General features: G+C 54.0%; 1 protein-coding gene across 1 annotated transcript in view; it reads right to left on the minus strand.

Annotated features, from left to right (window-relative positions):
* Positions 1 to 2,549: 2,549 nt before the first annotated feature.
* Positions 2,550 to 17,720, minus strand: part of CDC45 (cell division cycle 45) — a 37,276-nt gene continuing 22,105 nt past the window's right edge. Inside the window, exons 11-19 of the mRNA XM_001488568.6 lie at positions 17,437 to 17,568; positions 17,094 to 17,192; positions 16,341 to 16,502; positions 11,109 to 11,247; positions 10,943 to 11,026; positions 9,432 to 9,550; positions 6,304 to 6,380; positions 4,270 to 4,336; positions 2,550 to 2,681 (exon numbers count right to left, since the gene is read on the minus strand). Coding sequence (XP_001488618.1) covers positions 4,272 to 4,336; positions 6,304 to 6,380; positions 9,432 to 9,550; positions 10,943 to 11,026; positions 11,109 to 11,247; positions 16,341 to 16,502; positions 17,094 to 17,192; positions 17,437 to 17,568 — 877 coding nt within the window. The 3' untranslated portion in view covers positions 2,550 to 2,681; positions 4,270 to 4,271. The remainder of the gene's footprint in view (positions 2,682 to 4,269; positions 4,337 to 6,303; positions 6,381 to 9,431; positions 9,551 to 10,942; positions 11,027 to 11,108; positions 11,248 to 16,340; positions 16,503 to 17,093; positions 17,193 to 17,436; positions 17,569 to 17,720) is intronic.

Consider the following 17,720-nt stretch of genomic DNA (forward strand, 5'->3'; position numbering starts at 1 on the left):
CCCCAAAAGGCTTCTGTGGGGACTTCCCAGAGCTGGCCCCTGGCTCCAGAAGATCCCATGGCCTTTTGCCAAGTCTTCTCTGCCACCTGGTCACCTTTCCTGAATGAGAAACAGCCACAGCTCACTGCCACCCAGGAAGGTGAGATCTGCAATCAAAAGAGCCACTGCTGAATCAGGGAGCTGGGGAGGAGGGGGGAAGTGAGGCAGACCCTAGCAGAGGATGCAGGCTGGAACCCCCACCCCTGACTCAGCCAGTGCTTGGTTTTGGAATGCAGGAAGTACTGGGGGTAGGCTGCCAGGCTGCTGGCTTTGCCTAGAAGAGGCTGGGCTGAATCCACCTGCCTTCTCAGGGCTCGCCTATCTCTGGGTCACATCAAATGACCAGACAGACATCTGTACAATACCAACTGGGTGGGCCCTTTCTACCAAGGGTGCAACGGAATGGGTCAATCCAGGATGTGTGCTGGGCTCTAGCAGAGCTGGCTGCAGGTCAACAAGCACCTTGCCATGGGGAGGAGGCACCTGTGGCCAGTTGCCCAGAGAGTGCCTGGGCTGGGCTCCAGCCCCTCTGTCCTGGCTCTTCTGCCAGCCTCAGTGTGGGTCTGTGCAGGGCCCATGCCCACCGAGCTGGCTTGGCGACCAGCCGACTTGTGCTGACCATCAGTACCTCTGTGCCAGGCCCTACTGGGAGCACCCTGAGTGACTCTCTTGTGGGTGGGACCCCTGGGAGCCAGGGCTGGCCCCGGCCAGGCACCTGGAGATGGGGGTCCCAGGAGGGCAGAGCATACCAGAGCTGTATGTTATAGCTACCGAGAGCTCAATGCTTCCAGCTCTAATTCTAGACACTTTGAATTAATGCATTTTGACTGTCTGCCAAAGGGTGGGGCATGAGAGAGCAGTGGACAGGTGCAGGGGCTACAGGGAGGAGCTCCAAGCCCAGTCAGTGGGACAGCTTGGCACCTGCCACCAACGCCAGCCTTGGGGGCCCTGTCCAGAAATGCCTGGGCTGCATCCAGTGGCAAGGAGTCTCCCAGGCCTGGCCAGGATCCCACGTTGTGGGAAAGGGGGAGAACCTGAGGACATGGGCTCAGAGGGGCTCAGGACAGCTGCTGTGGACACTGCCCTGAATCCCAGGAGTTCCAGTGGAACCAGCAAGTGGGAGCCTGAGCTCCCAACGACAGGATGAGCTGCAGAGGGATGGGCCCCATGGCGCAGAGGTCCTCAGCAGTGAGCCCATGGCAGCCCTGCCTGGGCCTGTGCACCAGGGACCAAGAACAGCCCTGGTGTGCAGGAGTGTGATCTTGGCTCTTGGCAGGGCTGGAACAAAGGTCCTCACACTGCTGCTCCCGGCCGCGGGGGCAGCCAGTGCCAGGTACAAGGTGTTTGGACAGAAGCGCCAGCCCGAGGCAGCATCCCACACAAGCCCAGAACTCGCCGACTCCTTCAGGCCCCAGGCATCAGCTGGGATTCCGAAGGCAGCTGCACAGCCCCAGCTTTCACAAATGGTGGGGAGCTTGAGGGTCCTGGGGGAGCCAGGCTGCCGCCTGACCAGGAAGAGCAGGAAGGGCAGGAGCAAACTCCACTGCCAGAAGTCAGGCGAGAAAAGCTGACCTCTAGTGCTGCTGACCCCGCTGTGCCCACTACCCCTTCTCAAGGGCCACCCGAGACCTGGCCCCACACACTCATGTCCTCAGTTCCAGGTCACTCTTTCTGGGCCTTTCTCCACCAACCGGAAGCCTTCCCAAACCGCCCTGAGTCCTCCAGCCTGTGGCCCCAGGCGCCACACCCAGGCCCCATCTCTCTGGCTCGCCTGCTTCCCTGGCAGCTCCGCCCCAGGCGGGGGCCACAGACGGCCTCAGCCACTTGTGTGAGCAGCTCTTTCCTCCCCGAAGGGCAGGAATGGCATCCTCTGCACCTCCATATGCTCTAGGCACAGATGGGAGAGTGGGACCAGCTGGTCCCCCGCTCCCCTGAGAATCTGTTCTGAAGACTCTGGAGCTTGTTGAGATCCTGTCCAGCAGACCTTCTGTGACAAGGCGCAGGTGAAGCCAGCCTTGGGAGTACAGTGCCTCCACCTGTGGCCCCTCAGCCAGCCCTGCCATTCCCGGCTTAGGGCCTCGCCCTTGCTATTGCTGCCCAACTTGCCCAGCAGCCTGGCAGTGCCTGCTGTGTGCCTGCAGGGGTGAAGGGCGCCTGGACAGCTTCGGGGGGCAGGGGCAGGCTCGAGATGGGAGCACGGTCAAGATGGTGGACTTGAGATGCTGCCAAGGCCAGGTGGACAGGGGGCAGTGGTAGGAGGGTGGACAGAGCAGGTCCTGGCTGGCATCACTAGGCAGTGGGTCAGCACAGCTGCTGTGTGAAGAACTAGGTGCTAAGGGGCCCAGCGTCTGCCTATTGCTGTCCAGGGAGCCTGGAGGCCACCCCCTGTGCTGACTTCCTGCCAAGGCTCGAGGGTGCCCAGGGCACAGGAGCAAGGCTCCCCTGGACCCACCGAAGGCGCAGGGCATGACCAAGCGCCGGCCCTGTGACCAGAGCCAAGACTGGAGCACTGAACCGAAAATAAGCATTTTATTCCATTAAAACCAACTGCTCTGACTCTAAAATTATGTCCTAACTTACAATCCAAATAAAAGCCAGTTAATATAAATAAGGAGGAGGAGGTCATTTCTGAAGAAATCAGACTGGAAAAGAGAAAAAGAGAAATAAGTAAATTTCAAACATTCTGATGTCTCCCCAAATCAAGCAAACTGTCCAGGCCTTCCCTTGGACATGCTGGGTGTTGCTTCTGCGCAGCCTCCACCCCTCACGGGGGGAGCAGGGGGAGTCCATGGGTGGAGGGCCACCCCAGAACTGCCGAGGCACCTGCCGTCCCCACTGCAGCCCCTGGCTGGGTCCAGGCTGCTGTCCGCTTGAGAACCCCCGAAGGCCGCACAGCCCCCAGCACTGTCTCTTTGCAGACCCTGCCCAGCGACCTGTCCAGCCCCCGACCTGAGGTGCCCTCACAGGGTTTCTCCCCTTGCCTAGGGCATCTCCCCTGGTCCCCAGCACACTGCTCCTCATCCTTCCCGCTGGCCCCTGCACTCTGTCTTGGTGGCAGGACACAGCAGAGCTGGTATCATCACTGAGCGGTCGCAGGGCAGGGGTACACCTCAAATGCCAGCCCCACTGCCCGAGAGCCCCACTTGCAACCTTTGACTTGGTCATAAACTTACACCTCTGCCCCCACCTGAAGGCCCTGTGCTCAGCACTTGTTGTCCAAGGGGTGTCAGCCCCATTTCAGATGAGGAAGCAGGTGCAGTCTGGTGAGGTACCCGACAGACCTTGCTGAAGATCCAAAGGGCCTGACCCCAGAGCCCCTCTTCCACACGGGCCCTGTGTGCCCCGGCCCACCCTGAGAGGGCATGTGGGGTCCCTGACGCCCCCTATGCCATTCTCGGCAGAGCCCACTTGGGCTCGACAGGGGAATGGGTGCCTGCCCCCCTGCAGCTTCTAGCTCACTGTGGGAGTGGGGAGCGGAAGGACCCTGGCCGGCACGAGGGGATCCCTATGTCACAGCCTGGGCTGGGCGTGGGTGCCCACTGTGTGAGGGGCCCTGGGCTGAGAAGTGATCACTAGACACCAATCAGACCCTCCCACCCATTTCCCAAGGGGCCCTTCAAGAAAGAGGTGGCATGTGGGGCACAGGGGAGAGCCCCGGCTGTTGAGCTCACAGTGGACTGTTAGTGACTGCATGCTGGTGCAGGCTTACACAGAGCGGACATTTTGTGATTCTCAGCTGAGTGGCTGCCAACAGCTTTCATCTCTCAAAAGTCAAGCGCACGAGAGCCGGGATAAACGCCTCTGCGGGCCCCAGCCCAGAGCCTGACATGAGGCTGCAAGGGGCAGCAAGGCTCCAGGTGGACCCCTAGGGGTGCCCTCCTTCCCAGCAGAGCCAGGCCTACGAGTCCGTGGTGTGGTCAGGAGAGGGTAAATGCCAGTTCTTTCTGAAGGGATCCCAGGAGCCTAATGAAATTAGCTCCCTCAACAATGCTCCATTGTGGCACTGCCACCAGGCCAGGGACAGACATCCTCGGGAAAAATGTGTTGGCCCCAAATCTCCTCAGGAGTTCTGTTCCCAGGAGCTCTGAAACCCAAGTAGAAGCCTGGCTTGAGAAGGAAAGAAGCAGGGAAACCAAAACGGGGAGGTGGGAGGGGCCCTCTGTGCACTTCAACAGGGCCGCTGCCTGCCGCCTCCAAGGGCCCCAGTGAACACCAGCACCCCCAACTCACCCTCAGGACAGGAGGGAAACAAGTGCATCCAGAAATTTGCTCCGATCTTCTGCTTTCAGCTCAATTACTTAAGTAATGAAAGAAAAACATCTTGTGAGACGGAGGAGTAGGGACAGGAGTGAGAAAAACAAGTCAGAGTATATTAACTCCCTCGTTTCGATCATCCAAGAGCGGAGTAACCTTCCAGCACATTCCAAAATGGAGTCGCCTCCTCAATGGCATGGAATATTCTGGACTAATTCTCTGTCCCTCTGTATTCAATCCTCAGAAACTGCTGGCTGCCCTGTTGGTGAGGCTGGGGTTGTGGTCTGTGGGGAAGGCCCTCCAGACAGCCAGGTGACCAGCAGTGACAGCCAATGTAGGGGACCTGGGGGATGTGACGACTCAGAACACCACAGATCTGGGCAGAGCCCTGTCCCACGGTGGGGTGTGGGAGGCCCTGAGGAAGGGCAGGAGGTCAGCCTTCCGTCTCGCTCTGGCCAGTCTCTCAGCTTCAGTGTTCTCTTCTGTAGAAGGGGGACATGATGCAAACTGCCCCTGTCCCTGGGGGGCCATGCGGCTCAGACAAGCATGTGGGCCCTCATCAGCCTGGGCAGAACTGGGCCCACCTGGTCCTGTAAGCCATTTGTGCCTCAGGCCATGGCTCTAGAAGCCCCAGGCCCAGCCCACCCAGGCTCCCTCTGACCTCAGGTGCTCCCCTCACAGGGGAGGTCAAATCCTCCCACAAACCCCAGCCCACAAACCTCCCTGTGCGGAGAGGCCGGGACATCCTGCAGGCCAGCCCACGCCCACCTCTGCTGCTTTGTGGGCATAAAACAGGACTCGGTGGGCTGCTGCTGGAGGTGAACCCACACCACACAGCCGCAGCCTGAGCTGGCCCAGCGAGAAGCCGACTCTGGACAACCGAGGCCACTGGGATGAAGACTGGACTCTGACTACAGTGACTGTCATCGTTAAGGACTCAGATGGTGGTGATGCAAGAAAATGTCCTTCCTGAGACAGGGGTATTATGGGCTGAAGTGCATACCCTCCAAATTCCTATGATGAAGGCCTAACCCTAGCATCTCGGGGTGTGACTGTATTTGGATTTGGGGCTTTAAAGAGGTGATTAGGTTAAAGGAAGCCGTTAGGGCGGGCCCTAATCCAGTTTGGCTGGTGTCCTTACAAGAAGAGGAGCTTAAGATACAGATACAGAGGGACGACCAGGTGAGGATACAGGGACTCAGCAGCTGTCTACAAGCCAAGGAGAGAGGCCTCAGGAGAAACCAACCCTGTGGACACCTTGATCTCAGACTTCCAGCCCCCAGAAAGGCGAGAAATACATTTCTGTTGTTTAAACCCCTCAGTCTGTGGGACTTTGTTATGGTAGCCTGAGCTGACCTAACACAAGGGGTGAAGTGTCAATATGTCTGTTTTACTTTAAAATCTGTTGGCAAGAAAAAAGCAAATATGGTCAAATGTGAACAGTGTTCCACACTGGCATCTGGAGAAGCCACAAGGTGGTGTGGGGGCCACTGGTCAGCCCGCAGGTGTGGACTCCTAAAGCCACCACCCAGGCCAGGTTCTTCCATTCTCTGGGCTCATGCAACACAGGGGTGGGGCCAGTGCCCGAGCCATCACATAGGACCATGCGGCAGCCTCAGGAGGGACCCGTAGCTAGAGATGGTGCCCTCGGGTTGCCACAGGGCCTGCTGCTTGTGTACCCACAGAAGGGGCAGCAGACCCTGATGGGCCAGTCCTCCAGGCCTGTTGGTGAAGTGGTCTCAAGAGATGGATTATAAGGCTGGAGCCAGGTCTGCAGCTCCCTGGGCACTTGTTCTCCCTCCAAGGGCCTGCCCTGGGAGCCCCTCAGGGCCTAGACAGGAGGCGCAGGACCCTCAGCATGCCTGCACTCCCTGAGCTGCCTGGTGCGGCCGGGCCCAGGGCTGGTTGTGGTAGGACGAGAGGTCTGCTCGCAGGGTGCCTCCAGCAAAGCCAGCTTCCCTGGTTCTGAAGCCAGCGATGACACTGAGGCCCAGCTCAGTGGACTCTTACCTGAGAGGTCGAAATGGTTGTGCAGCGTCCGGGAGTTAGTGCCCTCCGCTGCCTTCTCAAACGCCCGCCCAAAAAAGCTGTGGACACACAAGAGGCACATTGGGGACCTGTCCACTGCAATGGACCCTTTCCATGTCCCCAGGACAGACACTAGAGGTGGCCCAGACTCTTCCCCGGCTGCCAGTTCTGCCTGTCAGCACTCGTGCTCCTTCCTGGGCCGCTGACCTCTGAGACCTCCCCCCTACTCAGTGGACAGTCACTGTCTTTCACTGCTGCTCCACACCTGCATCCAGCCGAGCCCTTCTCAGCCTTCAGAGTGTAAGTATCCCTTTGCACCTCCCAGGGCTTCATGCTCACCGCCCGGACAGTGGCCTCCTGCGTGCCCAGCACTGTGCTGGCAGCTAGGGCAGGCAACAGGCAGACACTCAGTGGGAGCCACGCTGGGCTGGGGGTCTTAGAGAAGACCAGGTCCCACACAGAAGGGTGGCACTGGGAGGAGCCTGCAGGGCCAGGCTGCAGCATGTAGCTGGAACTCGGCCCAGTGAGGGCAGGATGCAGGAGCACCCCCAGGTGTGGCCCAGCCAGAGCTGCCAAGAGGACGCAGGCTGGTGGAAAGACAGCCAGGAATACAGACCCACTCCCTGGGGGCTCAGGGCCACTATAGGAAAGGGCTGTCAGCAGAGGGAGAGTGTCAATAGGACGGGCTCTTGGGCCTGTCATGGAGGACAGACAGAGGGGCATGTGCTTTGAGCCTCCACAGCAACTCCCACACAAGACCGTGCCCATCGGTCAGAGCTAACCACTACTCAGCACAGCCATACACAGCGATGAACCGATGGTCAGTGAGGACGCAGGCAGCTGTGGTGGTCCATGGGGGAAGGGCTCCTGGCCGCCTTGGAATCCAGCCCAGGAGCCCCTGGCCAGCTCCAACCTGCACGACTGTGAATCTGAGACCCACAGCAGAGCTCTGGAAAGCAGCTCGGCAACATGGAAGGACTCTTCTTAAAAAAGTCCACTGTCTCTCCCAACTTGCTCCTAAACAGCCTCTGCAGACGCAGAGTCATGACAAAGCTCATGGTCAAGTCAAGGTCAAAGCTCATGACAGCAGAGCTGGGATTGATCCAGATCCAGGACCAGTGTCTTCCACGGTAAAGCCCGATGAGAGCTAAATGGGAAAAACAAGGGGCACAGGACACTGAGCGGTCTGTGGCCTGCAAGCTGCCCTGCTGGGGAGCTGGGTGGCGGCATCCCGCTGCCCACTGTCGCTAGGCATCTGACCAAGGTCACCTCTTGGGATGTGTTGGGGAGCACTGGGCCTGGGGCACTGACTTTGCCTGGGATGCAAAGACATCTAAGGATGGTGAGAGGCAGCCCCTGATATTAGTCACCAGGTTCTCCAGCCGTGCAGAGCATGCAGGGGCAGCAGGGAGAAGCTGGGGGAGCCCCTGAGCCCCTGCCTGCAGGCCGACAGCAGGCCTGGGTGGATAGGGCAGGAGGCAACCCAGCCCTGCTGTAGGAGGTGGGCAGATGCAGGGCGGGGGGGGCCAGAAAGAGGGTTACAAGAGACTTCTCAAAAGTGACAAGCTGTGCACTCACAAGGTTCCCGGCACACTGTCTACAGTAACACAAAGTTGGACACAGCTCGAACGTCCAACAGGAGACGACAGGCAAACGTCACCTCCACTTAGCAGACTACTTAACATCAGAAGTCACCTTCATAAAGACGTGCACCAAGAAGGGTGATGCTCAGCGAGAAAACAAGACACACACAGTAACCACACCACTGATGGAAGTCCAAACATGTCTCCTGGACTTTCAACAGAGAAAAGGCTGAGGGAAGACAGGGAGCCACGACGCCGCAGCCTGAGTGCCGGCAGCAGTTCTGCTGGTTTCTGCTGGGCGGGTGGGGCTGTGCTCTGAGAGGGGACACCCTCCACATGCTACCCAAACCATGGAGGTGCCAGTGAACCAGCTTCGGTACGGCAGGCAGCTGGGGTGGCCACATCCCCGCACCACGCAGCAACTGTCTTGTATTTCAGCTCTCAGAACTGAACTTATAAATGTGTTTGGCACATGCCTAAATTTGAGATCCGGTGAGCAGTGAACTTGACTCTTGGGGATGTGGGTAGGGATCGACACCCTGCCCTGCTCCCCTCAAAGGTCGATGTGAGGCTCAGAAAAGATGGGCAGCGATCATTCACAAGGGTTTTGAAGACAATGTGCACAGCTGGTCTCGAGGAACCTTACAGGTGAGGCCTAATTTTTGGGGTGGCTGATCTGAGACCCCTCATATTTTCAGTGCAAACTTTTCACTCCTCAGAAGAGGGTTCAGGCCCTGGGAGGGCTGGGGTTCCCGCCCGAGACTGCAGAGAGCGAGGGCCCCTCACCACACTTCACTGCAGGCCCAGCCCACCCTCGGGGTGTCTGACCTGGGTGCTCCTGGGGGAGCCAGACACCCTTGCCTGGGCAGCCTGGGACAGTCCAGCTCGGGGTCGGGGGTGGCGCATGGCACATCCACTGCCACCCCTATGCTCCCCTGCACCAGGCTGGGATCGGGGCTACTGAGAGGCCTCAAGTTCACTTAGAGCAAAACCTTAATAACCTGGAGCCTAACACACAGAGCACCCCTTAGTAAGCCCGTGTGCCGGTGTCTGTGGTGCACTTTTAGAATGAGGTCCTGACAACGTGCTACCAGGATCTGAGACACGCCCCGCAGGGGACCAGGCAGGCACAGTTCATGGCCAGCTCTGCCACGTACCGGCCCACCCTCCTGTCCTTGGGGCTCGCCTGCCTCCTGCACCTCCGCAGGCTGGACCCGGGTGCTGCTCACCCGTCGTGTCCTGCTTGGTGCACGTGCTTGATGCTGACCCAAGACTGTCTTCATTGACTCCATTACTCATTTAGGAATGCAAACTAACAGCATTCAGAAGTCCAGTCAAGGGGTAAGGCAGAGGCTTGATGGCTAACCTGCCTCCCACGCACTTAAGCCCTCACAGCCCTGCCTCGTGGTGGAAAAGGCTGTCCTTGGAGTGGCACTGAGGGCAAACATCACCGGACTCAGCAGGGCCCACGGGCCAGTGACACCCCTGTGGCCCCCAAACTCCCAGGATGAGTGGAACCCAGCTCACTTCTTTCTGTCCGAGCTGTCGGTCTCTGGGGGAATGCCCACCATAGTCACTGTGCCCTGTTCCACACTCAGGGGGGCAGCCATCACCAAGGGCAGCAGCTTGCAGCGCCGGTTCTTTGTCTGCGGAGGCAAAGTGCATTCTCAGCTCGGGCCCTGTGGGGTGAGCACACTGATCGGCGCCCAGGAGCCCTGACAGCGCCAACCACTCACTCCCCCAAAGCCTCCAGGGCCTTCTTTTCACCAGAGATGCTCAAGTCTCCATGCAGCCGCCCCTAGGCCATGACACCATGTCCCCAGCCTCTTTCTGTGCCCTGAGCCCAGCCCCACTGCCCCTTGGCTGTTCCCTCCCTCACCTCCCTTAGGTCCTGATGCAGTTGTTACCTCCTCCAGGAGGCACTCCCCAACAATGCCTTCTCCCTCATCCTGCTTCATCTTTCCATGGTGTGTGCCACCACCTGACACTGCACATACTCAGTCCTCGTCTGTCACCCTCGCCAGCACGTGTGCTCCCTCAAGGTGGAGACTTGAGTGTTTCCTTCACTGATGTGCCCACTGCACCCACACCCTACACAACGAAGGTGACCAACTGTCCCAGTTTGTCCAGGACTGAGGGACGTCCCAGGACATGAACTGGGATGGTTGGTCACCCTACAACATCAGAGCCTGGCAGGTGGTGGTTGCTGAATAATCAGATAAATGATGGATCCTGTGAGGTGAGTGTTCAGTCACCCATTTTACAGATGAAGAAACCGAGGCTCAGAGGTCAAATAACCGACCTCACATCACAGGACTAGTAAACGAGGAGGCTGAGATTTAAACCCAGTCTGGACTGGGGACTTGGAGCTCATGTTTTGTTCCTAGTTCATCTTTTGTCCTCACTTGACTGTCTTCATGTAACACTCAGATAATCGTTTTATTGGTCAGTTCAGCAGAAATAATCTCAACCTCCCAGTAAACACCTTGTTTAAAGCCCCCCCAGTATACACCCTCAAGGGATTGTTGAAAGGTGCGGATCACCCTTTCTGAGACCATGCCCAGGGATGAGCCTGACATAGCTGGGTAGGACCCCTGCCCAAATGCCAGCTGAGTTAAGGGGTGTCACGGGCCAAGGCAGAAGGGTGCTAGGCTGTACAGAAGACAGAACTACGCACAGAAAAGGGAAAGTCAGCCCAGAAAACAAACTTCTCCTAGGAAGCAAGTCTGTCTTACAACTAACCTCATCTTTCCCTGATCTGCCACAGTGAGTGCAAGCCCAAGCCCCACAGGCTCCATGAGGCTCCCTCTACTCATCTGAGCGATCTGGGTGGTGGGTGAGTGACAAAATCGGAGCTTATGGGAACCAGAAGGTTCCCAGGGGTTAGCTGAAGAAAACACAGCTTAGAAAAAGTGAGGGATTTGTCCAGACCCCACAGCCGGCAAACTGCCACTGATACCCCAAGGCCAGCTTCTGGAGCCCAGTCTGAGCACTGCCCGAGTGCCCACCTTCCAGCACCCACCCATGCGGCTCCTCACCGAGCACACAAACGATTTGAGCAGGTGTCTGCTGAGCAGGCTCAGGGATGCTGGCTTGGAGAACAACACCAGGTCCGGAGTGCCCTGGCGGGGAGGAGACAGAGATGGTTACAGGGGGCCACCAGCAGGCACGGCCCAGTGCCCGTGTGTCCGCAAGAAGCCTGACCTCCATGAGGGAGCAGTAGAGGAAGGGCCCTTGGGAGATGACGAGGTTGGTGCAGAGGCAACTGGCGATGGTCTGCTGCGTGGCTCGCAGCTGCTTCTTGGCGAGTTCCAGGCCATGGTACAGCTTGTCCAGGTTACTCCTGTAACACAGCAGACACACAGCTGCAGCACGGAGTCACACTTAGAACACCTTGTTCCTGCGTCAGGAGGGGGTGTAGGGATGAAAGTTCATTTCTCCCCCTCCTGAGTCTCCTTTCATGTGAAAGGAATAAAAAATGTATAAACCCACAGTGATGGACACGAGAAATGGGAAGGGGTGCTGGCACCAGAAGACAGGAGACTGAAAGCCCACAGAGGGAAGACTGCCCAGCAGGCCCTAGCAGGTGCCTGGAGGGCTCTGAGAGAGGAGGGCCTTGGGCAGGGGCTGGGGGAAGGACCAGGGACCCAATCACCTGACAGGTGGATTTTACCCTTCCCCCACAAAAAGGAGTACATTAAAATGAACCCCGTGGTGAAGTGAGGTCCCCAAGCAAAGCCTGTGTACCTAGCAGTTAAGGGTCCCAAAATGTCACATTAACTCCCCGCTCGCCAAGATGAAGTGATGCCTTCCGGCCTGTAGGCTGTGCCCAGAGATTCAGGGTTCACCAGGCTTCCACAGCCCCCCTCTTGACTGTGAAGGACCACCAGACATTCGAGAAAGACCTGTGGCCTGACAAAATGATCCTAAGGAAACAGGGATAATTTGGAGAACAAAAGAAAACTTAACACAAATTCACTCAAAGCCTAGAGGATCAAGTCAAGAAAACCTTCCTTAACATCAATAACAAGACAAAGACATGGAAAATATAAGGCAAAAGTCAGAGACAGAGTATCTTTCCAGGAAGTCTAGGAGAATAAAAACACTGATGTATGTGGGGGGAAGTCATAAAGCAGTAGCCCAAAAGCATTCCCAAGCTGAAATACACAGGCCTTGACTGAAAGGGCTCACCTAAAACTTAGTGCAATCCATGAAAGAAGATCTGCCCTAGACACGTCACTCTGAGGCTCTAGGACACTGAGAATAAAAGGCCCTGAAAGCTTCTTCAGGCAAGGTGGGGCATAGTCACAAAGAAACAAGAACCAAAATGGCTCAGACTTCTCATTAGCACCACTGGCTGCTGGAAGACAGAGGAGCAATAGAATCCACATTCAACAGGAAATTACCTTCAACCTTAAATTCTATTTGAGCTAAACCAGCAATCAGATAAGGGCAGAACAAGCATATTGTCAGACATGCAAGAACTCAGAACGTTTACCTCACATATGTCCTTTCTTTAAAAATGACTCAAGGGGCCGGCCCCATGGCTTAGTAGTTAAGTTCACATGCTTCAGTGGCTCGGGGTTCGGTCCCCAGGCGCAGACCTACACCACTCGTCGGTGGCCATGCTGTGGCAGTGACCCACATACAAAATAGAGGAAGACTGGCACAGATGTTAGCTCAGGGAGAATCTTCTTCAAGCAAAAAGAGGAAGACTGGCAATGATGTTAACTCAGGGCGAATATTCTTCAAGCAAAAAGAGGAAGATTGGCACAGATGTTAGCTCAGGGCAAATCTTCCTCAACAACCACAAAAAACAACCAAAAAGACTGACTCAAAAATTTTGCTCTTGGGGGCTGGCCCCGTGGCCGAGTGGTTAAGTTCGTGCGCTCCGCTCTGGTGGCCCAGGGTTTCACGGGTTCGAATCCTGGGTGCTGACATGGCACTGCTCATCACGCCATGCTGAGGCAGCATCACACATGCCACAACTAGAAGGACCCACAACTAAAAATACACAACTATGTACCGTGGGGCTTTAGGGAGAAAAAGGAAAAATAAAATCTTTAAAAAAAAAAATTTTGCTCTAGCAAAACAAAGGAGTGAAAAAACAAAGACAAGGATCCCAAGAAATGGGAGACCTAAGCCAGGGGCACAGTCCAGGGCCATCAGTGGTGGCAGCAGGCAGCAGGCCTGGAAAGCTGCGGGTCCAGGCTGGGGTCAGGACACAGAGCCCTAGGCTCTCCTGGACGAAAGGTGCTCCGGGGGTACCTGCTGGGAGGAGAACTGGGGAAACTGAATATGATAAAGGAGGCAATTAACAGTTCCAGGAAGACAAAGAGCTGCACCAGAAAGTATGGTACCACTGCACACGATCGATTCTGGCATATTTTATTAGCTCAATGAAGTAACACCATTGATTTTCACCATTTAGAATCAACCTATAGCCAAAGATGAGGTGACTTGCATTCTATTCTCTAATCCAAGATTAAGTGTTATCAACCTTGAAAATGTAAAAATAGATTTCAGAAACTGTGAGGTGTGGGGAAGGAGAAAAGTAGGGATGCTAACATCTTTTTCTTACGCAGTAGGGAGACAAGAGACACTGGCGAGAGAACAAGGCATAAGAATGTTAAAGTTACAAAGCAGCTAAAAATAGTGCATAACTATACCGACAGGAGGGGCAGGAGCAGAAAAGTGGGATGAATGCTCTTTTGTCATAGCAGGAAGTCAGAGACAATGGCTAACAGTGACCCATCAACTCCAGGACAAAGGCGGCAGCATTGGTAATAGTTTTTGGATTTCCTCATATTTCTAGACAAAAATCGACAGAGTAACTACATGACAAAACCAAAAACTAGGACTCACATTTACAACACAATAAGGGAATGAGGGAACACCACAGACTCCAAAATCTAAGCAGGTGGAAAGAGACCACCAACTGGCCACAAGACTGGCATATTGTTGGTGTCAGTGTGGGAGGGAGTAGAGAAGCACTGAGACCTAAGAATGAGGAGAAACCCCAGGCAACTGGGGAACTGTGGCTAAAACTGAGAAGGGTTTAGCCCTGTCCAAGAGCAGATGAGTGCAAGGGCCCGTGGAAAAGTGCAAGGGGCATGGTAAAGACCAGGTGGCCGGGGCAGTCTAGCACCTGGAAGTCCCACCTGACCGGCCAGAGCTCTTCTCCACACTGGGCCTCTCACTGAGGAGAAAGTGCTGAGAATGGAATCAAAATTGAACAAGATACAGACAATATAGAAAAAGAAAGAGAAGATACAGACATAAACGCACTGGGATTGTAGTGGAGGTTTTAGCCAGGGCAGTCGAGCAAGAAAATGAAATAAAAGACACAGATTCGAAAGGAAGAAGTAAAACCATCTCTATTTGCAGATGACATGATCTTGTATATAGGAAATCCTAAGGAATCCACTAAAAAACTATTAGAACTAATAAACGAGTTACAGGATATAAGATCAATATACAAAAATCAATTGTATTTCTATGCAGTAGCAATGAGCAAATAAAAAATGAAATTAACAAGTCAATTTACAATAGCATCAAAAAAATATTTAGGAATAAATCTAACAAAAGAAGTGCAAATTATTCCCTGAAAACTATAAAACGTTGAAAGAAATTAAAGAGGATCTAAGTAAATGGAAAAACATCCCATGCTCATGGATTGGAAGACTTAATATTGCTAAGATACAATACCCCCAGACTTATCTATAGATGCAATGCAATCTGACTTCTTTGCAGAAATTGTCAAGCTGATGCTAAAACTTATATGGAAATTCAAGGAACTCAGAATAGTCCAAACGTGCTACAAAGCTAGAGTAATCATAACAGTATGGTATTGGCTTAAGCTTAGACATATTGATTGATGGGACGGAAATGAGAGTCCAGAAATAAATTCCTCTGCTTATGGTCAACTGATATTCAACATGGTGCCAAATTAATTAAATGGGGGAAAGAAGTCCTGTCAACAGATGGTGTGAGAACAATTGGATGTCCACACGCAAAAGAATTGAGTTGGATCCTTTCCCTACACCAGACATAAAAATTAACTTCAAATGAATCATGCACCTAATGTAAAGACGAAAACTATAAAACTCTTATAGAAAACAGAGGTGTGAATCTTTGTGACCTTGGATTAGGCAATAGTTTCATAGATATGACACCAAAAGCACAGGAAACAAAAGAAAAAAATAGATAACCTGGACATCAGCAAAATTAAAAGCTTTTGTGCTTCAAGGAACAACATCAAGAAAGTAAAAAGAAAACCCACAAGATGGAAGAAAATATTTGTAAATTATGTATCTGATAAGGGACTTGTATTCATAACATATAAAACAATTATTACAACTCACTAATAAAAAGACATACAATCCAATTTAAAAATGGACAAAGGATTCAAATAGACAATTCTCCAGACAAGATATACAAATGGCCAATAAGCAAGTGAAAAGCTGCTCATCATTAGAATTCTAACACATGCTACAACATGGATGGATGAACCTTGAAAACATTATTCTAAGTGAAAGAAAGCAGTCCAGTAAGGATCACATATTGTCTGATTTCGTTGATACGAAATGTTTAGAATAGCAGCAAATCTATGGAGACAAAGTAGATTAGTGGTTGCCTAGCACTGGGAGAGATGGGGGATTTGGGAGGTGATGGCTAAGGGGAGCGGGGTTTCTTTTTGGGGCAATGAAAATGTAGCACAGTTTAAAAACTGTGTGCTAGGGAACAGGAGCAGGAAACCTTAGAAAGCAGGCCCCTACGTTTTTTAACTCCACACAAAAATAACGGTAGTGGCAGCTCTCTGAAGTTAGAACAGCTGTCAGAATCATGCCTCCTCCTAAAAAGTCAGGGAAACTAAATTCACAAAAACATGAGCAATAGACAAGTACTAAGGTCAAATCCTCTCAGAGTTACCAAGAAAAAGGAGGCGAAGGAGCAGACCAGCATGCCCCTGACATGCCCAAAGATCCAAACTATCATGTTCTATGTCAAAACAAGCTAAAATATATTAGAAAAATAATATAAGACATCTCAGGAAGTGAGGTAAGAAAAAAGCAGAAATAAAAGAAAAATAATCGAGATAAGAAAACTAAACTAGAAGAAACACAAGAATGAACACTACAAATAATGCCTTAAGAGATGAAAAAGGAGAAAATTTTACAAATCAAAAGGGAAAAAGAAGAGATGAAAAGGATTCAAGAGGAAGTGGCACATACTGAGGACGGGCAGGAAACGTGTCCTGTGCAGCCCTGGCTCGGGTGGACAGTGGCTCCAATTGGCACCCAAACAGTTTCCGCAGGACACAGTCACTCCCACGCCCCGGGGTGGGGGGGGTCCATGCAAGCTGCCTCCCTGGGTGGTGAGGCTGAGGGCCAGAGGTGGCCCAAGGGGATGGAGGTCCACGGTCATGCCCTCTACCTAGAGAGGCTGTCCAGAGCCTGGATGAAGTTATCTGTTCCTGAGCTGTCCTTCTCGGGGCTCTCCATTAGCGACATGGTTGCAAAGACCACATCACTGGCCAGGAACTTGTGCTTGAAGCCAAAATGAATGCTGAAAGTCTGTACTCGCATGTCCCTCATCCTGCAATGAGAGGAAGTGATGCGGCTGTGAGGCTGCATGTGCGGGAGTGAGTTCTTCCCTCCAGGCCAGGCCCCCGTGAATGCTCTGCAGCACAGTCTCTCTGGTCAGAGAATGGAGGGGTCAGAAGGCTCAGGCACACCAGCCCTGCAGCCCAGAGCACCGAAGGCCTCCTCCAAAGCTGCTCAGCTGGTTGGGGGCAGGGCGGGAATAAGCTACCGGGCCGGGATGTGTGTGGTCCTCTCCTGAGCCCTTGGATGCCAGGCATGGGTCCCTCAGCAGTGCCGGAGGATGCGGGCGGGCAGAGCTTGCCTGAGCCTGGCCCCAGTCGGCCCTTCTCAGGCCCATTTCCTGTGTCCGGGGAGGGACAGGCTGGGTCGCCCTCAAAGGTCCACACCTTGGCCCCAGGATTTAAGGACTCTAGACCTTTCAGGCACTTTAAGAAGTCTGATTTTTAACCCAAAGGGAACGCACTTTGGGAGAGGCTAGACAGGTCATGCTCATTTGTGTATTCTTGGGGTTTTTTGCGTTATTTTAGGAATGTGGTTAAAGCTGAAGCCTTAAAGAAGCTTAATAAGAAAAATATGTGTTTACCCAAATTTATTTGCAGACTCTTCAATCATCTCCCGCAAATTCTCCTTCAAAGAGATGTCCATGGACTGAAACTTCTGCTTCACCTGTTTCAGGGGAAGACTGGAAGGACAGCAAGTGCTGGTCACACGAGCAACCTGGCTTTAAATCGAGACACCGACGGAGGGGAAGAGCCCCTTGACGGCCCCGCAGGCCAACAGGGGATGCCCTGGTGGGGGCCTCCAGACGACCTCGAGGTGAGGAACTTAGGGCAGGAGCAGGCAGCATCTGGATGATACCGCCAAGTCGGTCATGATGAAGGGGAGGTGCTTTTCCCTTGGGGACTATGGGTGAGGTGGTCACTCACCCCATGTCCGCGAGGAACTCCTGGAGCCGCTTCTGCCCGTGCACCGACCACAGCTTGAACCTGGCCGCAGTGTAGCATGTGTTGCACAGGCTCTCATGGAGGGACCAGTGCTGGTAGAGCGCCAGGCGGAGGCTGGGCCTGCAGTCAAGGAGGCTGTGGCCGCACAGTGACCCAGGGCCTGGGCAGGACACGGCCCCACCCACCCCTTGACGCCCACCTACAGACTCTCTAGCAGACGGTCAGCTCCACGCGCAGGGCGTGCCTGCACAACTAGCTATCACATG

Source organism: Equus caballus, chromosome 8, assembly GCF_041296265.1.
Source record: "Equus caballus isolate H_3958 breed thoroughbred chromosome 8, TB-T2T, whole genome shotgun sequence".
In the NCBI taxonomy this organism is placed as follows: Eukaryota; Metazoa; Chordata; class Mammalia; order Perissodactyla; family Equidae; genus Equus; species Equus caballus.